The sequence below is a fragment of the Aspergillus eucalypticola genome (genome assembly GCF_003184535.1).
Source record: "Aspergillus eucalypticola CBS 122712 chromosome Unknown BO83scaffold_2, whole genome shotgun sequence".
Taxonomy (NCBI): Eukaryota; Fungi; Ascomycota; class Eurotiomycetes; order Eurotiales; family Aspergillaceae; genus Aspergillus; species Aspergillus eucalypticola.
The window spans coordinates 652,745-673,007 of record NW_020290276.1 but is presented as its reverse complement, the minus strand read 5'-3'; the positions used below and the strand labels follow the sequence as shown (position 1 = coordinate 673,007).

The 20,263-nt window shown below is 49.2% G+C and overlaps 6 protein-coding genes across 6 annotated transcripts; 2 read left to right on the top strand and 4 right to left on the bottom strand.

Moving 5' to 3' along the window:
- Nucleotides 1-203: 203 nt before the first annotated feature.
- Nucleotides 204-862, bottom strand: BO83DRAFT_384576 (uncharacterized protein; the record flags this gene model as incomplete). The annotated part of the gene is made up of 3 exons (XM_025532592.1): nt 204-500; nt 657-760; nt 811-862. The coding sequence occupies 3 exons, from the start codon at nt 860-862 to the stop codon at nt 204-206; spliced, it is 453 nt and encodes a 150-aa protein (XP_025392701.1).
- A 3,400-nt stretch (nt 863-4,262) lies between these two features.
- On the top strand, nt 4,263-5,731 carry BO83DRAFT_81324 (Zn(II)2Cys6 transcription factor domain-containing protein). The gene is made up of 3 exons (XM_025537631.1): nt 4,263-4,553; nt 4,645-4,742; nt 4,832-5,731. Exons 1-3 carry the CDS (start codon nt 4,350-4,352, stop codon nt 5,562-5,564), a joined length of 1,035 nt encoding a protein of 344 aa, XP_025392700.1. The 5' UTR covers nt 4,263-4,349; the 3' UTR covers nt 5,565-5,731.
- Nucleotides 5,732-6,947: 1,216 nt separating this feature from the next.
- Nucleotides 6,948-9,879, bottom strand: BO83DRAFT_329470 (J domain-containing protein). Its single transcript, XM_025528197.1, has 6 exons — nt 9,631-9,879; nt 9,489-9,573; nt 9,176-9,402; nt 8,435-9,092; nt 7,433-8,374; nt 6,948-7,364 (listed from the first exon to the last, which is right to left on the bottom strand). Exons 1-6 carry the CDS (start codon nt 9,658-9,660, stop codon nt 7,204-7,206), a joined length of 2,103 nt encoding a protein of 700 aa, XP_025392699.1. The 5' UTR covers nt 9,661-9,879; the 3' UTR covers nt 6,948-7,203.
- A 967-nt stretch (nt 9,880-10,846) lies between these two features.
- BO83DRAFT_81194 (uncharacterized protein) lies at nt 10,847-11,551 on the bottom strand. Its single transcript, XM_025537630.1, has 2 exons — nt 11,076-11,551; nt 10,847-11,014 (listed from the first exon to the last, which is right to left on the bottom strand). The coding sequence occupies exons 1-2, from the start codon at nt 11,396-11,398 to the stop codon at nt 10,984-10,986; spliced, it is 354 nt and encodes a 117-aa protein (XP_025392698.1). The 5' UTR covers nt 11,399-11,551; the 3' UTR covers nt 10,847-10,983.
- A 3,137-nt stretch (nt 11,552-14,688) lies between these two features.
- On the bottom strand, nt 14,689-16,896 carry BO83DRAFT_374521 (aminopeptidase P family protein). Its single transcript, XM_025530221.1, has 2 exons — nt 16,643-16,896; nt 14,689-16,529 (listed from the first exon to the last, which is right to left on the bottom strand). The coding sequence occupies exons 1-2, from the start codon at nt 16,734-16,736 to the stop codon at nt 15,163-15,165; spliced, it is 1,461 nt and encodes a 486-aa protein (XP_025392697.1). The 5' UTR covers nt 16,737-16,896; the 3' UTR covers nt 14,689-15,162.
- Nucleotides 16,897-17,662: 766 nt separating this feature from the next.
- BO83DRAFT_303361 (SSH4 family protein) lies at nt 17,663-19,349 on the top strand (the record flags this gene model as incomplete). Its single annotated transcript, XM_025527189.1, has 3 exons — nt 17,663-18,104; nt 18,202-18,507; nt 18,586-19,349. The coding sequence occupies 3 exons, from the start codon at nt 17,663-17,665 to the stop codon at nt 19,347-19,349; spliced, it is 1,512 nt and encodes a 503-aa protein (XP_025392696.1).
- Between the last annotated feature and the right edge of the window lie 914 nt (nt 19,350-20,263).

Sequence of the window (20,263 nt, the reverse complement as noted above, 5' to 3'; positions counted from 1 at the left end):
GTATACTACGTTATTGCCTCAATTACCGTTGTCTACCTCATTTTTCAATTTTTAAACAAGATACCCCCTTCCCTTTTCCGTCTTATTGCATACATAGAAAGAAGAACCATTGGATTATTCGTATCCATACCTGACCTGTCTACTTGCTCGTTGAGAGAAATATCTGTATGAGATCTTTTTTGTGATTAGCCGGCTCTGTTTGCTTATTCCGGGGTTCTCAGCTGGACTTCTGACGAGTAGTAGCCGATTTGACTCAAGATCACTCCGGTTTTCGCATATTTGTTGTTGTCCCCTTGGTCACGGGTCTCGGAGTTATGGCACTCCGTGTCGACGAGCATCGGTCGATGTCCGGAAGGAAGTGTATTCGTTTTCTTGATCTGCAAGATGTGGAAAAGAATGCGCGTCTCTCCCTCGGTTTGGCTGCCTCTACTCCGTAGGTTGGCCAGTATTTTTCCGAAGCTCTCAAGAGAAACATCTGGTGGGCAGAGTTGGTCGAAATACTACATACATAGCTGGTATATCGTCACGGAGTTTTGTCGGTGGAAATGATCAAAAAAAAAATTTTTTTAAAAAAAAAAAAGAAAAAGAAAATAGCCCTGTGGCCTTCGTGGCAGCCACGAGTGGGAAACAGAGCGTCGGCACGTATACGTACGTACGTAGGTATGTACCATTATCCATTGGGTAGTTTGACAATCCAGCATTTCTGCGCGATCATGCTCTTCGGGGCCGAGGAGAGGTGTTGCCTGCCTGTCCCGAAGAACTACAGTTAGTATCCCAGCATCAGCACATCAGCACTAAGTACTACTGTACCGCGGTGTGTTTTGTAGTAGACCAACCAGAATCCGCCCGGGCTCTTTGCCATATGGGAAGGGCTTACTCACTTACTCAATCCCTGCCGCTCACTCAGGTTTAGAGGGGAAAAAAACCAAGGAATTTTCATTCATTGATCGTCCATTGGCTTGGCTGGTTTTCCATGGATTGAATGAAATTGAAAATGTAAAAAGAGATCATGCTAGGTTATGTCATGCAATGCAGGTGATGCCAGGATTTGCCTGGACATGCGGCAGGAGATTTGGGATGTATAGACTTGATGGAGAAGTTTCTCACCGGCTTTTGTGTTGCGCGCTCTATCAAGTTTATCTCTTTGGTTTTTGCCTCCCAGTTGAAGTTATGTGTCCGTTATTCGGTGTTGTTGTCGGTGTGTCTGTGTCATCAGGAGGATCGTCATGGGACCATATGGACGCTGTGCCATCAGGATGGGGAGACAAATATCTGGCGGAAGGGCAGAAGTAATGGTACAACGACTCCCATGATCATAACAATAACAATAACGATAACAATCAAGGAGATAGCGGGAAGAATGAATGAAGCACAAAACGAATGAGTCGCACTGAAAAGTCATCAAGAACGGACGGGGGAAATAGGGAAAGAGCGTAAAGTCACGTTGCCGTGATTGGCTCCATTTGGCAAGAGGCCGGGCATCAATCCGTCACTTCTTTCCTGTTCGGTTGCTTCTTTTTCGTGCTTCGTTCCATCTGCAATTTCTCGTCTTCCAATCCCGATTTCTCTCTTTCACACACACACTCTCTCTACCCTCCCGTCTTCGGTCCATTTTATGACATCTTTACGATTATTTTCCATTCTTTCTGATGTTTACTGCCTAAATCCCGGACGATGCCCAGGCTTGATCGACGGGATGAGATTAACCTTCAGCAGGGGTGACAGTCAAAAATGACCTATCCTGAATGCCCCGCGCATTGCCTGCGCCACAGTTATCCCCAGGACGTTCCTGATGTTTGAATTCAACAATTCTTGACGGAAGTTTATTTTCAGTAGGGCAAATTGGAGGGGGTAAGGTTAAGCAGACGGAGAAATCCACCATAACCACCACCACCATAACCCCTCCGTTCAGGTCCATGGCCCTGCAGGTGAGCGGACCTTTTTCTTTCCCTGCAAGTCGCCCGTGCGGTTTGACTTGCGCTCACGCAGGATCCTCGGACCCCCTCAATTCAACGCGGGTGAAAGAGGGGAAATCACATCAATGATCCTCCTGCCTTGCTCTTAGTCCTCCTGCTAAAACTCTTGAGGGTGTTATCGGATCCCCTGTGGCCCGGGCTTGCCTGATCTCGTATCGACTCTCTGAGGCAACTCCCTTGACACCATGTGTGGCCCGAAGGTGACAACAATCAGAAATACTGCAAGAAAATAGGATGGAAGCAACATTCTTAATCAAATGTAATTCCAATATATCCATGTCCATGCCATGTTTTTTTTTCCCGCTTCCTTTTCGGTAGCTGGACTTCAGTCACGCTTTCGATACAGGTCAACATGCACGGATACTTTTTTTTTTCTCTATTCCCTCTCTGCCGGACCCGAGCTCGTGCAGAGATGCAATAAGCGCACGCCGTGCAACCCCTCTGCACCTTGCAAGTCAACTGCAGCCTGATGCGCTGACGCTTACTCAATGTTTATTACACTTCTGTCACCAACAATGCCATTGCACGCATCCTCCCAGTGACCTGGGGCGGGGCATCCATTCAATAGATTGGCATCCCAATTTCTCCTTATTTTCTTTATTATTATCTTTCAGGTGATCTTTTGACAAGGCTTATTATCGTGCTGCTATCAATTTGACATGATAGCAACGCCACACACCATGAATGGCCTTGCTGATATGACGGGAGTGGACCATAGCAATACTTAGACCCCCAGACCCTGTTTTAGACCGTCTACTTACAATACTGCGCTTACAAAGCTCAGAATGATTTACTAGCTCTGCCGATGAACAAAAGCATTATGCGGCTTTTCTTGACTGGATGGAGGCCACCCGACTTTGCCGCGCTCATTTTCTTTTAACATAATTATTTTTAAGTGTGCTGCACGTCTCTTGCTTACTACTAGACCGAGTCAAGCAGAACATGCCTGTGCAGGTGATTGCCCGAAAATTTGCGGGAAAAGGGAAAAAAGAAAAACCCAAAAAAAACTAGTCAATGCAGAAAAAATGGAAAAGGGAAGAGAGAGAGAAAAAAAAGGTTCGAATTTGGAAGGAAAAAGCAAGTGACAGCCCACACCATTGGGCTAACGCCGACTCATCGCCCTTGGCGTAACGCTGAACTCAGCGAAAAGCACGCGCTCGTCGATTGCATGGGCGGTAGTCAGAGTGTTAGTGAGCCGGTCATCCGTGTGCCAATGGCAGCTGGCAAATCATTCGATACGCGCCTGCCAGACAGACCTGTGGTATCAATGTTTCCCTCATCGGCCCCGAGCTCTGCCTGAGACTGCAGCCCCGGTCCTCCTGTGCTATGGCCATGTCTCACCCAGCAGCACTGACAAGAGAGAAAACAAGAGGACAGGCGAAGGGTAGGAGAGATACGGAATACGGAAGCGACAAGTCTGTCGCAAAAGAATGACGCGACGAGGCGAGTACCTGACTGTTTACCCTTGATGCTGAAGGGCCACCACTGGCATGGCGCAGGAAGGTCAGCTTGAAGGCTCATTTCTGCGCTTCGCTGCCCAAATGACCAGGATTGTGCCCGGCTAGTGCCGATGAGCGGTGCCATGGGCATTCTCTGGTTCTGACGGCTCGGACCGTCGACAGGCATGACTGCTGGCGTGTCTCGCGCCAGCAAAATTGGAGGGGAAGTGGTGGTGGTCACCTGTATCAGCAAACGAAAACATAGAGGGCTTTGTCAAGCATCTCTATCCAGATATGCGGGGACCCCTGGGTGTACCTGCTAGGCTGCCACAGCCACAACGGCCTGAAGGACGTCGAGCGACCGGTGCCGGTTGATATCGTGACAGGCGGCTTTTCCACGTCACCATCGCAGTCTTTCTCAGGCGATATACGTCTCGTCTCGTCTCGTCTTGTTGTTGTCGGAGGGTGGGGTAGCAAGAGTCCAAGGGAGGTGCGGGGCATTCGATATGCAGGCTGGCATAAAATGATATCAACTTGATTGAATTCCTTCAGAAGACAAGTCAAGACATGCCCTCTCAGCCTCCTCCGCTGTCACATCCCTCCCTCCCCTTCCTCGCACCCCTAGCAATTATCTCGCACCCCACCTGCTTGCTTTGCTTTGCTTTGCTCCAAGCAGCTGCCATTCATCATCTACTTACCCCTCCCCCTCCTTTTCCTTTTTCTTTCTCTCTCATCTGCAACCTGCTACTTATCTTTTAGTCAGGTCTCATATCACTATCAAGACCCCTCTCTCGTCTCTGTACTTCTTATTCTCCTTCTTCTTTCCCCCTCCATTCCTCTTCTTCTCTGTTCCTTCCCTCTGAGCGTGTGCGCAATTGTTCTTTTTTCTCATCTCTGTTATTAGTTTGACTGCACACCAGCCCTCCCCTGCAAGATGTCGAGGCAGCCTAAATTGCGACCTAAGTCGCACATCCCAGGCCTCCCAGACGCCATCTACAATCTCGCTGCGGTATCATCTTTGTCGCAACTCGAGTCTCGCGCAGGACTAGGAGATGAGAAGCATGACCAGCGCGTCTTTCGTGTCAAACGCAAGCATGTGTTGAAGGCTTGCGATCGTTGCAGAGTTAAGAAGACCAAGGTTGGTGAAGTACTGGGTTCATCTTTGTCATCTTTCGCCTCTACCTTGGCCTCAGTGCACTTCGATGGCCAGCCATGCTCATTCATGCTAGTGTGATGGGAAACAGCCGTGCAACCGTTGTTCGGCCTACAATCATCCCTGTCTGTTCCGGGAACGGAAGGCGACGCAGACCAAAGTATACTCTCGAGGGTAAGGTCATGATTTTTACTCTGCGTTATTTGGTGTGCCTCTTTTTTTATAGTCTGTCAGAACTAACCGGTGGCTGTGCGTGTGGATAGATTTGTCGAGATGCTTGAATCCCACCATTCGCTGGTTGTTAAGGCGCTCCAAAGGCTATACAAACTATGCATTGATAAGGAAGGGTTCCCCGGCGAGCCTCTCGTCGAGCTCTCGGACGGTCAGCCTCTAACTCATGCTATCCTGGATCGTCTCGGATTGATCAAACAGGCCGAAGAGAATCCAGAGGAGCCCGAGGAAGACACTGAAGACCTGCGGTACCTGCGGTTCCTGTCCACCTCAACGGACTGCAGTGCTACGACGGATCCTTCCCCAGAACCAGCCACTCCTCCGGATCCTACTCCCAATAGTTGCAGTCCTATCACTCCTACCTCCTCCAAGGGACCAGAGCCTTGGAAATGGGAGTTGCAACCTGTCCAGCCCCTTCACTCGGGACAATATCATAGTTACGGTCAACCTGGATACCACCAGATGACGTTGACGCGAACAAACCTGGAGCCACATGGATTCTCAAGTGAAGATAAATGCCCAGAAGTTGTCCCTTCTATGGCCGATCATGGACATCCCCTCTATTACTACATGGCTGCCGGCTGTAATGAAGGGCCCCCCAAAAGCCGCCTAGAAGCTGGCGTGGCAGCCAGGCCAGGCTCGCACCAGCCCGCCACCGCATCGGGATTTCCTGTGGTCATGATGAATGACTATAACCTCCATTTACCGGAGCATCAGCCCGTTTACCCAGCTCTTCCATCTGGCTGGACATATACATGTGGATAGGGGTGGTCACATATCATAGTATCTCTATCAAGTGACTGCGGTCCTTTTCATACTCTATTCTACCCACTTTCTTTCCACCGGGTCGGCCTTCTGTCGCCGTCCATCTCTCGTTCGTTGTACTTGCACATTACACAGGCCGACAGCCATTCTTGGCCGCCTATTTTGCTTTCTATTTAGTATGTATCGTGCTGCGTACGGTTTATTGTTTTCTATCATAGTCCTTTATGGAGTACCTGTGAAACTCTCGGCAAGGTTTATTCTACATCATATCATACCCGGCACGGCGTTTTGATCGGCTCAAGCTAGCCGAGACAGGATAATTCACTGACATGTACAAGCAAGCAAGGTCACAGGCGTTGAGGGGTTGTTCCTTGACCTTCCTCGACTTATGCGTTCGTTACTACCACTAGATCTGGGCCTATGTAGGCCTTTACTTCTTTTCACTTCATATATGGAGTCTCTCTCTCGGACTTGATACACCGACTCTTTCTTACTCTACTTTACTCTACTCGCACTTCCTATCTTCTTTCCTTCTTTCTCGTTTCTGGTCACATTTCTTTTCTCTCTTCTCAGATATCCCAGAACAGAACAGAACAAAGAAGTGATAAGCGAGCAGTTTACTACACCATACATACATACATACATATACAACATGCATGACGCATTAATAGGAAAAAGAGAACAACTCCTCAGCATTAGAGCGTGACTCGGCAGCGATGCACGTACAATGATTGAATCGAACAAACAATAAAACAAATCATCCATTAACACCACACCACCCCCATAAGAGCTAACCAGTACAGCAAGTGACTTCTACTACTAAATTTACTCAAAAAAATCTAAGCAAGGGGCCTCGTACTAGTTTGCTAGTTTATTTAAGGCGAAGGGTGCTGACTCGTCCACTACCTACTACCTACTGTAGCCTCATATGAAGATGCCAAGCCAGCATGCAAGCCACACTAACATGTTATGCAATTGCCCCACCACTGCAGTTGAAGAGTTGATTTGATAGTAAATAAAACAACAACACACTGCAACCAAAGAACACAAAACACGAATAGCAGACTGAATAAGGAAAACTACGAGTACTTAATTACAAGCAAATCGTTTCCACCGTAGTTCATCACAAATAAGTACTTACCCATATGAACCAAATTACAACTACTACCCAACTATGGAATAACCAGAAGGGGAAGAACAAGCATAATGAGAACTAATCACCATGAAATTATAAATGTATGAAGAGATAAATGATACTACTATAAGACAAACATTGAGATTGCAAATATGAAAATATTCCCTGCTTTCACTGCGAATATGCTATGGTATGGTATGTAAGTTATATAAGATGATAATACAAGCAACAGCAACAACAACAACAACATGATGCAAATGCAAAGAATTGCAATGATACTCCATCCAAATGATGAGATACACAAATCACCACGAATTAACAAATGATTCCTTGGATGTTGTAGCTAATGAAAAAAAAAAAAAATAATAAAAGGAAAATAGAAACTCCCGTAGTATAGTTAGTAGTGGTAGAAGTAGTAAGTATCCCGTAATAAAATGAGTTTGGTATATTCTTTTTTTCTTTCATTCTCTTCTCTCTTCTCTACTAAATCCACACTTATCTGCTTTAGTCATCAACATCGGTCTCTGTGTTCGTGTCGCTGGTATCTCCTGCATCTCCGTCGGTATCACTTTCGTCATCGTCGCTGGAGTCGTCAGAGGGCTTCTTAGTCTTCTTCTTGGGTGGTTGGCCGGTCTTGAGGGCTTGCATTTGGCCGGCTATTGAGTCTGTAGATTATTTCGTGGTTAGTATAGGTTGTTTTATCTTGAGAGTATGGGTTAAGGGGGTGGCTTACCCTCGTCAGGTTCACTGATATCATCCTCCTCATCCAGAGCGGCCGCCTTGGCCGGATCGTCAATGTGAAGGGTGATTTCCATCTTGGTATCGAGACCCAGGTGGCTATCACAGAGCATGTTCATGACGAAAGTAAAGTCACCGACCTGGGGAGGAGCCTGGAACTGCATCTTGAGAGTCTGGACGTTGAAAGTGGGCTTGCCGTCGGCGTCGAAGAGGGGCTTATCGAAGGTAGTGAAAGTGAAGGGAGGAACGGCCATCTTGCCCTGCTTGGCGTCGGCCAGGAAGATATGCCACCGGGGCGAGTGGTCGCGGGCCAGGTAGGGGGCGTGAGCAAGGGGAGGCTGAATGGCTTCGACCTTCTCTTCGACCTTGACGCCGTTGACGAGCTTGGTGGTCTTGTTCTTGGCGGGTTTGCGGCCCATGATGGCGTCGAGGTCATCTTCGTCGGGGTCGATGTCTTCGAGGTCGATGGGGTTAACTGGCGGGACGTCTCCGCTGTATCCAGGAGGGATGAAGCGGGCCTTGACGACCAGCTGGACGAGACTGCTAGGAGTGATGACCTTTTCGCCCATGACCTTGAAGAAGGCACGGGAGACTTCGAGAACGGGGAGCTGCTTGGCAACGGTAACGGCGGAGGTATACTGCTTCTCGGACATGAGGCCGGCACCGACAGTGAGGCTGCGACGCTTGTCTTCGGGAATGCTCATGAACTTCTGGACGGTGAAGTGTTCCTTTGCGTCGGCGCCTTCAACAGACTTGACGACTTCCTCGGTGAAGTGGGGGAGCTGCAGGAGAGGGGACGAGCCAGGCGCAACAGCTTGGATGAGATGCTGGGAGGTCCGGAAAGAACCCAGGATGGGTCGGACGTTACCGAATGCCAGAGCGATTGCTGTGAAAGCTTCATTCAGCGACAGAGCGATCGGTGCAGCTTCATACTTTTCTGTAGGTACATCAGTGTTAGCCGATTCTAAAGAGACGCATTGGATGCAAATTCACGTACCTCCGTTAAGTGTACTGTCTTCCAGGTCAACGCGGCCAAGGTAAGCCCACAGCAATGCCAGAGCCTTGCGTCTGCTAGATTCGTCCAAACCCTTGATGATCTCGCGGTCCTCGGGCGACAGGAAAGTGGAATCCTCAGCCAAAACCTTCTTCTCGAGCTTGGCAAGTCCAGCATCCGTTTTAGGTCCCTGAAGCATTTCCTTGAACTCTGCGCCGGAGGAAAGGGCGTTGACGATGCCGCCATCGGTGATGTCCTCTTTATATTCGCGGAAGATGTTTCCGGCACTTGCGACAAGAACCCGTTCCTTAGTGTAGCGTTGGGAGCCATACCACCATTTTCCGACAATGTAGGGCAGCAAAACACCAAGCAGTGCACCGTAGACCAGCAGAGTGTACTTGGAGTTACCCTCCGAAACGATGAACGTGGGCAGAGCGATACCGATGCTCATGCTCTGCTTGCCATCAGGGTGGCCATACTGGATGTAGTTGTTGCGGATTTCCTCGTCGGTGAGCGCCTTGTATGCCTTGGTAAGCTCAACGAAACGTTCGTTGAGCATCTCAATAGTCTCATTCTTTGCGGGGTCCGGCCGAATCTTGTCAGGATGGTAGATAAGTGAAAGGCGCTTGTAGTGTCTCGAGATGGCTTTCTCATCAGCGCTCTGTAAGTCGCCATAGTTAGTACAGCTACGTAACCTCTTGGTGGAGGCGACCAAAACGCCAGGTGGACAGATTGAATGCTCACCCTTGAAACACCCAGAATGTCATAAGGGTCCCAAACTTTGGGCACCGTCCTCGCGGTGACGACGATCAGATAGGCCATCCACGCCATGACAGCGTAACCCACGACAACGGTGATTATGCGCTTAATGCGGCGCTCTTTGCGCAGGCGTTTGCGCTTCTGCGCCTCAATAAGCTCTGCATGTTCTGGCTTGAACTCGGATTTTATCCGGGGAGCGGTGTTTTCGAGACCTGCAGCGAAATGGAAGAATTAGTACCAATCGCAACCTTTCGGTGGAAATTTGCGAGTGTCTAGAGGGTATAAGGCTGGTACGAACCCTTGCTCGGCCGGAGAAGGTTATATGTGAGAGGGAGTGTGACGAGACTGGTGAGGGTCAGGACAAAGAACGGGAAAAATTGTCCCTGGTGAAAAAGTCAGTTCGTGTGTTTCATTGGCTTCCAATCTAAGAGGCGACTGACCTTGTCATCGTAATTGTAATCGGTAGACATGGTGAAGCAAGTTCACAATGGACACGGTCGCCCGCAGCGGGCAGGACTGGAACAGAAAGAGTGTCTCCCGGACACTGAGTACCCTGCGTGACAGATATGTCCAGCAGATCAAGACAATTAGTATAGGATTCAAGTAGTATAATAGAGGAGCATTATCCCTCTGTCAGGCGTGACAAAAGAGTGTGGAAGGTGGAGGGAAGGTGAGAGAGCAGGCCGGAGTAACTGTCGACAAGATGGGATTATCCGCATCGGCGTCGGCTGTACCTTGTGATCGACCGTGTCCTTTACGGGGCCGTAGGGGAATACACCGCCTGCTTTATTGGGATTGGTGGCTTAGTCCCAATTATTCAGGCTTTCAGGGTCATGTGCTTAGTTTTGGGTCTACTTTTGACTTTTAGCTAACTAGTCCTCCGGAAGGCGTGACTAGTTCGTCGATGACTCTATTGCGATGACTACATTTTTTCTTAACTAATTGCTCTGTTGTATGAATAAATCAATATGGTGACATTTTTTTTTTGACTAATGTCAGGCCGTACATACTGTTACTGTACAGCGCTCAGGTCTATCTACTAGGATACAGGAAAATCTCCGGGTTTAGGTATACAAGCATGTCACATCCAAGCTTCATTTCATCATAAAACTGGTATCCCTCTTTTTTGTGTATCCCAGGAATGGACAACTTTTAACGCCATCCCAAACTTTTTGGCAATTTTCGTTTCCTCATAAATTTCGAGCATCAGAGCCAGCTCTGGGTATTAGCGTGGGAACGGAGGTCCCCTACACGCTAGACAGACGGAAATGCAAAAAGAAATCCGCACAATGTGAGTCACTTACCCGCTTCGCAGGGAATTCCAGCGCCAAAATGACCGGAGACTGGGTCGGGCACGAACTCGACCCACGAAAGCGACTAAGCCCTCGCCATGGCAGACCCTCTGATCTCGACGTTGCAAGCGTGCCGGTTTCCTCCATGCCAGCGTTCACATGGCCAAGCCTTTCAAAAGACCAATCCAATCGCGCCTCGCCCTTCTCACAGGTAGAGGGGATCTTCATTGCTACAAGTCATTGACTTGGGTCCTCCATTGAAAACTGGTTCTCGCGCATTTATTGCGAGAGCTGGTATTGTTCTGGTTTCGCTGATGTCGGATTTTGATTTTCGATAATGTCGGAATGGGGCCCGTTGGCGATCGATTAAGTTTTGCGTGCCATTTGGGTATGCCTTCGTTTCCCTTTTTTGGTTTTGTTGAAAAATATTTTTTCCACCGCCTGGACGACAATTATAGGATTGCTGCAAAAGAAAGCCCAATGGCGTCTGCAGGATTTAAGTCACCCAGGTAGTGCGTTTAAGGATTGTGGACTATGAGGGAACTGTTAGTCATTGTTCTTCCAGTGCTAGAATTTGAGTCAAGACAACTCACCAATCGATATAGTCGAGTCCACCGAAGTACTCCAACATGCGATAACAGAGACCAACATCGTCGCCCGGGACGCCGCCAAAGAGACGATACTGTTCCGCCTCCAGCGTAGAAGCCTCCATCCTCAGCGCACGATCACGCTTCTGCCCTAGCAAATGCCCATAGTGCCAGGTCGGGGCGGGTATTTCAGGACAGTCGAAAGCGGAGGGAACAGCTGGAGCGCAGGTATTGACAGGTCGTGGAAAAAAAGGGTGGGACGGAAGTAGATTGACGCTGCGGTTTCGAGATCGGGGTCGTGTGCGACGTCGATTATGTCTCTGGCCCATTCTCCGTCCAATCCGGCGAAAAAGAGGATATATAGCTTGTTGAAACTTTTTTATTCTTTTCGGGGTGTAGGTCGTAAAGGTGTAGTAGGGGAAGCGGGTATCTTCAAGACAATAGTCCCCAGTTATAAAGAGGGGATCTATTGTCCGAAGAGGTCTTTTTTTATAATAAGACGATCAGAAAGGAAGGAGTGACCATCACCCCTGGGAAGGATGAGATGAGGTGAGGAAAAAAACCCAAGCCAAGGGGGGATCAGGAGATCATGAAGCGGGAGTAAGCGTATATATAGATGTGGATGGTGGATGGAGAATGGCGCAACCCGAACGATTGCCGAAACGGGGAAAGCAGTGGTGTGACTCACTACATCCCAATAAGGTTACAAAGACACACAAAGCAGGACGAAAATCTTCACATCCGGCTCGGGGGGATCCACTCAAGCATCCCCCTACTGTCGGGAGTGCCAACTCCACTCTGATGCAGTCTAGAAGCAGAAATACCTAACCCTGCTTGCCGATGGTGAAATGTGGTCTCATGGAGAAGGGCGATTGCGTAGTGATTTGGCTCGCACCAAATCATCTCTAGTGGCCCTACGGAGCACAAGGGCGCGACTCCGTAAGTACAAGAAGTTTCACGAATTAGGGTTCTCCTGAGTCACTACTCCCCGACAAAAAGTCTAGTTACTTAGTCTACTACTATTCTTGGTTATACCCTTTTCTTTCTCTTTCCCTTGCCTCCTCCCATCGTGATGGAACCAGTAAGAACTATTCGCTGCCTTCCACAATAAGTGAGAAAATTCTGGTTCAGCCTAGCTGCCTAACACAAATAAAATCTTTGATTGAGTTCTGTGCGCCTGGCAAAGGAAACAGAAACAGAAGAAGAATTTTAATGCGGCCCAGTCAGTAGTACCCACGGTGCAACTTAATCGGAATAAACGGAATTATTAGACCATCAGGAGACGTTGAACAAAGGGTCAAAAGGGAACCGAATAAAGAATAATAAAAAAATAAAATATATGTTGCCAAATATTTTCCCAAAAATGCAGTGGTCTGACGCCATGCAGAAGGATGTTCTCGGCCCCGAATGAGCCAAATTTTCTCTGCAATGAGCAAACAAGGTACTCCTGTTACGATACCAAAACCCGTCTCCGATGCCGCTGCCCCCAGTTATGATGTCATGTGATCTCGATCGACATGGTTTTCTCTTAGTCATATCTATATCCACGCACTTTCTTTTTCCTTTTTGCAGGAACACATTTGAAACCCACGAGGACTCTGGTTACAACCACGCACCTTGCTCAAGCCGTTTCAGCCTGGCGAGTGGCGAGGGGTGGATGCCGTACGGGCCGAGCGGGTATTATGACGCGCCAAAATTACCTTGCATTAGTCGAGTCCAAGGCAGTTTAGTGTTCAATCACTTCAGTCAGTCAGGAGATGACAACAACATCCTACCACGGCTGCTTCGGCAGCATCTTTCACTACGGAGGAAATCGGACATCTTTTGGTTCAGTTGTCAAACTTGTCAGATTTTGTTTCCTATTTACTCCGCGCGTCGATCTATAGCGGCATGGCTGATAGATGGTACTACTAGTAGTACTTAGATAGTACTAGCAGTAGTCTTTATTGTGCGGGAATCGATCAATAATTCTAGATCCAATTTTCCCTTTTTGTCGATCAATTGTTGACGGGACGGAACAACTAACTATACGGGTGCTCCCTTTTCGATTATCCCAATAATAAATATTAATGCCTCAACACAGCCGAAACCGCATCAATAACATCCTACCCAACCATTTAAAACTAACTAACAAGGTATATCCCTCAATCTTAGCAAATTCTCGTCCCCCACAAACTCAATCACCTTGGGGGCAACAAAATAGAGGGACAAGAAATCTCTGCAGATCTCGGTACGAAAAAAGAAAAAGTAAAAAAAAAAAAAAAAAAAGGCCGCAAAGGGAAGAAAAATTCTGCTTTGACCGACTTTCGTGGCTCTAATCCGGCCTTGACACATGTCCCATACTATACTCCTTTGGCATCGATAGTTATTCTTTGTGCAGCATGAGTGCTTTTTGTTTGTTCCTGGCGAACGGACCCGGACAAACCATTTGCGATATGCGACTACGTAGCGCGTGGCTGGCAAGCCATCTGGCAAGACAGGTTCTCTAGTAAGATGCATGCCTGAATATACTGCAGTAGTGGATATCAAAGTTTTACTGGCATCTACTTGACTTGGGTAGTTTTATGCCTGAATCACGGAGTAGAGTTCCTGTTCAAGTTGTTTGTTTATTGTTGGTTGGTTGGTTGGGTAGGTAGGTAGGTAGCTGCAGGGCAGACAGGATTGAAGCAAACTGCGAACCTAGTACCACTAACCCATACTACTAAACTGATATGCATAGCTATAGCTATGAAGCTATAGTATAACTACTACCCTGCTCCAACCACAACCACGTAGTCCCAACGAACGTGGTCCATCTAAACATCACATCTACTTCGTTTTCACACTGGCAAACAAACCATCCTCTCCCTCTCTCTCTCTCACTCACAGAAAGACAAAGCCCTATCGCACTAAACCAACCAACTAACCGACCCCCAAACTTGTGTCCACTGTCCAGCTCTACGTGGGCACACTGGAACTACGTACTAACTCATCCCATCTCCTTCCGTCTTCCCCGAGACTCCATTTCCAACACTACTACTTACCGTCGAAGTCCCATTTTCTCTTCTAACCCCCGCAAATGGAGAACACGATGAACTAACTAGTGACCCATCCAAACCCTTCCATCCCCTCCCCCTTTTACCACAGTTTATTATTACTATTATTATTATTATTGCTGCTTGCTGGTGGTAGTGGTGGTGGTGGTGTTGTTGTTGTTCACGCATGAATAACAAAAAGTACTACTACTACGTACCTTGCAAGCCCTAGGGCACGGCAAACCTACTCCACCCCTCCACACTACTATCTACCGCCCCCTTTTGTGGCTTTTATTCACGATGGGGGCGTAAGGACTAAGGGGGAAAAAATGAATATGTGGACATTTTGCGTGGGTGGGAAATCTTGGCCTGGAAAGATCGTGGATTTTCTAGACTGTGAGGGAAAGGCTAGGTCTAGACTAGAAGTTCGGGAGAGGAGGAAGGGATGGTGGAAGGATGGGAGCGGTTAGTTGCGGGATGGGATGGGACGGACAACTTCGTTTGTGTGTTGTGTTGTGTCGTGTTGTTGCTAATAATGGAGATGAGGATGTGCCTGTGTATGTGTGCCTGAGACGGGAATGATTGTTTCATGTGGTGGTCTTTATTCGTGTTGTGTTTCGGGGTTGCGTTGGTTCCTTGGTTGAGGATATGAGGTATGACAATGGGTGGTAGTAGGTATCTAGGTAAGTGATGATGGGATTTTTGCTTTTGCTTTTGGCCTAATGAGTACTACTGGTGTGGTAGATACTTTTCCCGGTTATCCAAGGAGAATGGAGATGAGGATGGGATACACACTACGTAGGTATGGAGGGTGAGGGAAAACGCCTCTGACGGAATCGAGACTGCTGAGGGGAATGAACAAGATGGAGAGCATTCCTGTTCAGCAACCAATCATGCCATTTTGGTGTGACTCGGTAATTGAAGGTGGTACAGCAACGCTCCACACAAGCAGAAATGCGAAGAGGGTCTAGACTGGCTACATCATCGTCATACACTGACGGGAAATGGAGAAATTGTGAAACGAGAGTCGCTCTTTGTCACCGCCAAGGCAAAATCGAATCGTTGACATGACGGCTCGGCTAATTGTCGATCCCGCGCCGGATGATCTCCAGCATTTCCTCGCCCTTTGGCGCCGTTGTCAGATTCTCATACCCTGTCCGAGTGACCAGGATGTCGTCTTCTATCCGCACGCCACCAATGGGAATGTATTTCTCGGCCTCCTCGAAGTTGATGTACTGCGCCTGAGGCAGTTTCCGGGTATTTGCCAGAGCCAGCTTGGAAAAGTAGACGCCTGGCTCGATGGTGACCACCATGCCCTCCTCGAGCAAGGGGACTGACTGGCTCATGGCTGGGATGAAGTCAGGTCTGCAAGGTCTGTTAGGCAGCCCCATGCCCGTGATTGGCTTCTCGGACACGTCGTGGACTTCCAGTCCAACGTGATGGCCCAATCCGTGAGGAAAGAAAATGGCCGACGCCCCCGACACGCGAATCTCCTCCACGGTGCCCGGTTTGAGGACACCTAGCTTCTGCAAGCCCTTAATGGCTATGTCGTGGGCAAGCACCTGCAAGTCGCGGAACCGCACACCTGGCTTAATGCGCTTGATACACTCCTCCTGCATCTCTTCTACGATTTGGTAGACGTCGCGGGCATATGAACTGGGCCAATCGGCGGCCAAAGGAAAGGTGCGGGTCACGTCACTTGCGTAGCACTCCCACTCTGCACCTGCGTCCAGACAGACCAGCTGTCGTCCTTTGAGGGGCTCGTTGTTCTTCACATAGTGGAGGGTGGCTGCGTTGGGTCCCGAACCAGCAATGATTTCGTATGCTTGGTTCTTCGCTCCGTGCGACACGCAGGTGTCGAGGAAAAGGCCTTCGATCTGGGCTTCATTGGACATCTTGTGGATTTTCTCGAGCACTTTGCGATGGGCCAACCCGGATATCTTGTTGGCGTGGCGGATCATACGAAGCTCATAATCATCTTTAACCACCCGCGCCGCATCCATTGCGGGCAGCAAGCGCTGATCATCTAGGTTCAGCTGCCGGAGAATGAATTGGGGCTGCTGAGAGCTATGAAGGATGTAGACTGGAGCGGCATGATTGTATTTCTCTACCCACGACTGAATATCGCTCTGTAGGGAAGCATAGTAGCGCACTTTGTCTACGTCAAACCGCCGTTCAGCCTCGTCTGTGGTCAACGTGGGCCCCATCCATATTGCGCGGTGCAGGTCAAAGTCTGGAACATAGAGAACCAGTAAGTCATTGTTGATGTCGTAGGTGAGAAAGCAGTCCGGCTCATCGGCTCCACTAAGATAGTAGAAGTACCGTCGCTGTCGAAAGGGTTGTGGTTGGTCGGAATCGCCCCAATTGATGGTTGGTTTCCCAACCAGGTAGATAAGGCCGCTGGACACACCCAGCTTCATTGCGACTTTGCGCGCATGTTGTTTGGCTGCGCCAAGACTTCCTGTTAGTCTTTGGGGCGCCCCAGGATTAACGCAGGAGAAGAATGACAAGGCGAGGGAGGAAAGAGTATATATCTTGGGGTCACAACATGAGACATACCTGGATACTTATCGATCCCTTCGCCGCGCACCGTTACGCTGATATCGCAGGCACCAAGGCTCGAGACAAGCTCCGGCGGGATTGAAACACGCATCCTGTTGCTTACCACGGTCTACAGGCAGAAAGGGGAAGGGAGGACCTATACAGACAGGCCTGTCACAGAGGTGAGGGACCCGAATGAAGGCACAGGAAGGGAGATAGAGGGACTGGAGGAGATAAGACAGCGCTTAGAAAGCGAGAGGAGGGAGAAAGAGGGAGAGGAATGACAGCCAGCGATAGCGTGTCTCTCTATCGGGTTTAGACAGGGTCTCCGGCGGAGTCCTTCGGTCTTGTATTATTACTGCCGTGGAACAGCTAAGATACCAGAAAAAGGGTGTGACTGATGGCATGGCCAGACTGTCCATACAGTATCTTACAGACAAGAGATACGTCCTTAATGTGAGATGACTGAAGAGTGACGGATGATTAAGTTCCCTGATCAGGCATCCAAAGGGACTCTTGGAGTGCCCTCATCCCTTTTCCCTGGACTGCTTGGGACCTTGCATGGACAGTTATTTGGGGGAACAACTTAGTTGGCCAGCAGACATATATAGGAGTGTATCTGATCTCAAACGTGGCCCATCTAATTCCTGTATCTCCTTTAGGAGTTCACAACATGGCTTGAGTGCTGTCATCCGGAAGCATCGAGCGCATCGCCCGGAAGCGTCGCTGCCTTTTCGCCCCCCACATGCGCCTCTCTCAGTCTCTCTCTCGTCCTGGGCTTCTGCTTCTGGTTTCTTGGTCCCGACCTCCAACTCTCCCCATTTGAAACTCCCTCATCATCGCTCCTCATCTCTTTCCCACTCCTCTGCAATTTTCCCCATCTCTCATTCCTTCCCTTCCCCTACGCCTTTCATCTACCCGCCATTTCCCTAGTGTCGCTTTCCCTCCTTATCTATTACTATTCGGCTTAGCGTTACCATCTCTCCTCTCCGCCAGCGAGTCCGTATCGACGCAACATTTCCATCCAGTCAATGAACGATGCGGGGATCTGAGGCATCGGGGCCCGGTGCTCTCTTTGATGCTCCCTCGACTCTTGCCACGTCCCTTGTTGGAATCAATCCCACCGCTGCTCCTGAACCCCCTCCGACCGATCCCAAATTAGTCGCCTCCAACATCGAGCATGTCTTATTGTCCATGTCAGAAGGCAATGGCGGTCTAGTTAGCGTCAGTGGCAACTCGTCGGGGTCTACCGGCAAGGGTATCCTGATAGGCGTCCTCTCTGCCTTTGGGTCCGCTGCCGTTGCAGTGCTTGTACTCGCCGTCTTCTTTTTCTTCAAATACACTCAGCGTGGTAGAATCATTCTCGATCGCATCGGCCGACCGGGTGAATTCGACGATGAACAAGCGTTTGCGCGCGAGGAGGCGGAAGCCTTGGAGACGATGGATGATCTCACGCGATCGGAGTATATGAGAGCGAAGGGTAAGTCACCGGCTCTTTGTCCATTCTCTTGGGCGAACGACGACCATGGGGTTTTGTCAAGCATGATGTATGTGCACTTGTCGCTAATACACGACAGCGTTCATCGAAGCCAATCCGCCCGAGTCCGTACAAACCGACATATCGCTCTCTCAATTCCTCGCGATTCAAGAAAAAGGAGTATCGGCCTGGGAATTCCAGCCAGAGCTGGAAATTGCCAATTGCTTTGTTGAAGGCCGTACGGAAATTGAGTTCTACGACTCGGAATGCAGTGTCCAGACCAATCTGCCTGTTCCGAAACAAAATGACGTTTATTACTGGGAGGCTAAGATATACGACAAACCTGATAATACTCTTATCAGTATTGGGATGACTACAAAACCGTATCCCTTGTTCAAATTACCAGGTGCGTCTTTGGGTGTCTTGTTGAGGGGGGTGATACCGGTCATCCGACGGTCGCTAATATTGTTCCTTATGATGTCAGGCTTCCACAAGACTTCGGTCGCATACCAGTCCACTGGTCACAGGAGACACAACCAGCCGTTTGCACCAACACCATATGGTCCTCACCTTCTGCAAGGTGATGTGATTGGCGTAGGGTATCGACCTCGCTCGGGTACCATCTTCTTCACTCGCAATGGCAAGAAGCTGGAGGACGTCGTTCACGGTCACAAAGCGCAAAACTTCTTCCCCACTGTTGGAGCCAATGGGCCTTGCTCTGTCCATGTGAACTTTGGTCAGATGGGTTTTGTGTTCATCGAGGCCAACGTCAAGAAATGGGGTCTGGCCCCTATGACTGGTAGCCTGGCTCCGCCTCCGCCTTACGGCAGCGAGCAAGGCAGTATCCTACTAGAGTCGGGTCGGGAGAGTGCAGCTCAGATTTCCCAACGGGTCTACCAGGATGCCAATAATGCACGCACCAGTTCGACTGTCCGTGTTGCGCCATCTGCCAGTCCCGGCCCTGTGCGGTCACCCACCGACATTTCCTTGGCTCAGCTTGCCCACATCCCGTCTAACGAGGACGTTGGCGAAGGATCCAGTCGCACCAACGTCGTCGATGGTGAGCAAGTCCCCTTGTTGCATACAGAGGATCTCGACCAAGTCCCACCTCCCGAGTATTCCAGTCCGGACGGCAGTCGGAGAGGCAGCGAGGACCTGCACTCTGACGAACAGCCTCCGATACCTAGCTACGACGCTGCTGTTGGCAACCGCGACGGTCACGGCACGCATCCCAACGAGACTCCCTGAATGGCGACTGAGGTCCTGCATATATTGTTATCATTTATCCATCAGTTATTGGCGCAGCGTCTCTTGATGTGTATACGGCATGTTTCAGCCACTGGTTCTATTTCTACTACTGTTCCCTGATTTTAGCGGCCACGGTCGGCGTTCCACAGGCGGGATTCTACGGGTGAGGTTTCACGGTTACGCCGCTAGACGTGGCAATGATGAATTTTACGTATATAGGGTCTGGTCGTTTCTGTCTTCATTTTTGTCATTTGGAACAATTGTCTCGGTTGAGGTCGTGGACACCTTGCAGGGCCGAATTCATAATGCTCACGTTCCCTTCGAGTTAAGGCGGTTGGCAAGGGTCTTCTTGGCCTTGACCGACCGAACGAGAGGATAATGCTGTTCCAATGATAACCTTGTTTCCTTGCGCAATTCATGTCAAAAATGGGTGCTATTGAACTGGGTGAATTTATCGCGGTGTTTGTCTGGGAGTACGTTTTTCATGGCTGAACACATACAGTGGCTATTTATATCATTCCTTGTCTGCGCTTCCCTGTATTTTCTTGTGTATGTGTAGCAATCGAGTGGTCATCTGCTATTGCGCCGCTGTATAACCAGCGGCAATGAAATATTTTGCATCAAGAATACTGGCAATCAGGTAGCACGGCGTATAATAACCAAGTAAGAAAACAGTAGTTTGTAGTACCGGTCCATCCATTGCCCCATTCCCCCACATGTTCGACCCCATAAATGTTATTCATTATTACTGCTATCTATTTAGCTAGTATTATACTAACTGTATCTATATTTATCCAGTGATATTCAGCGCTGGGATTATTTCCGGGAACAAGGCTCTTTCTCGGTCTTCTGTTGCTCCTTCCGCAACCAGCGCGTCATCGATCAGTGCCAGTCAGTGACTACTCTCTGCTCAA

What these genes read in the sequence shown, in the direction of transcription:
- BO83DRAFT_81324 (XM_025537631.1), top strand. Translation starts at nt 4,350, where the DNA reads ATGTCGAGGCAGCCTAAATTGCGACCTAAGTCGCACATCCCAGGCCTC. An exon ending in GCAGAGTTAAGAAGACCAAG is followed by an intron (nt 4,554 to 4,644) that starts GTTGGTGAAGTA and finishes CATTCATGCTAG; the next exon opens with TGTGATGGGAAACAGCCGTG. An exon ending in ACCAAAGTATACTCTCGAGG is followed by an intron (nt 4,743 to 4,831) that starts GTAAGGTCATGA and finishes GCGTGTGGATAG; the next exon opens with ATTTGTCGAGATGCTTGAAT.
- BO83DRAFT_81194 (XM_025537630.1), bottom strand. Translation starts at nt 11,398, where the DNA reads ATGGGCCAGAGACATAATCGACGTCGCACACGACCCCGATCTCGAAAC. An exon ending in GGACTCGACTATATCGATTG is followed by an intron (nt 11,015 to 11,075) that starts GTGAGTTGTCTT and finishes GTTCCCTCATAG; the next exon opens with TCCACAATCCTTAAACGCAC.
- BO83DRAFT_329470 (XM_025528197.1), bottom strand. Translation starts at nt 9,660, where the DNA reads ATGTCTACCGATTACAATTACGATGACAAG. An exon ending in ATTACAATTACGATGACAAG is followed by an intron (nt 9,574 to 9,630) that starts GTCAGTCGCCTC and finishes CTTTTTCACCAG; the next exon opens with GGACAATTTTTCCCGTTCTT. An exon ending in TATCAGTGAACCTGACGAGG is followed by an intron (nt 7,365 to 7,432) that starts GTAAGCCACCCC and finishes AATAATCTACAG; the next exon opens with ACTCAATAGCCGGCCAAATG.
- BO83DRAFT_374521 (XM_025530221.1), bottom strand. Translation starts at nt 16,736, where the DNA reads ATGCGTGTTTCAATCCCGCCGGAGCTTGTCTCGAGCCTTGGTGCCTGC. An exon ending in AGGGATCGATAAGTATCCAG is followed by an intron (nt 16,530 to 16,642) that starts GTATGTCTCATG and finishes GTCTTGGCGCAG; the next exon opens with CCAAACAACATGCGCGCAAA.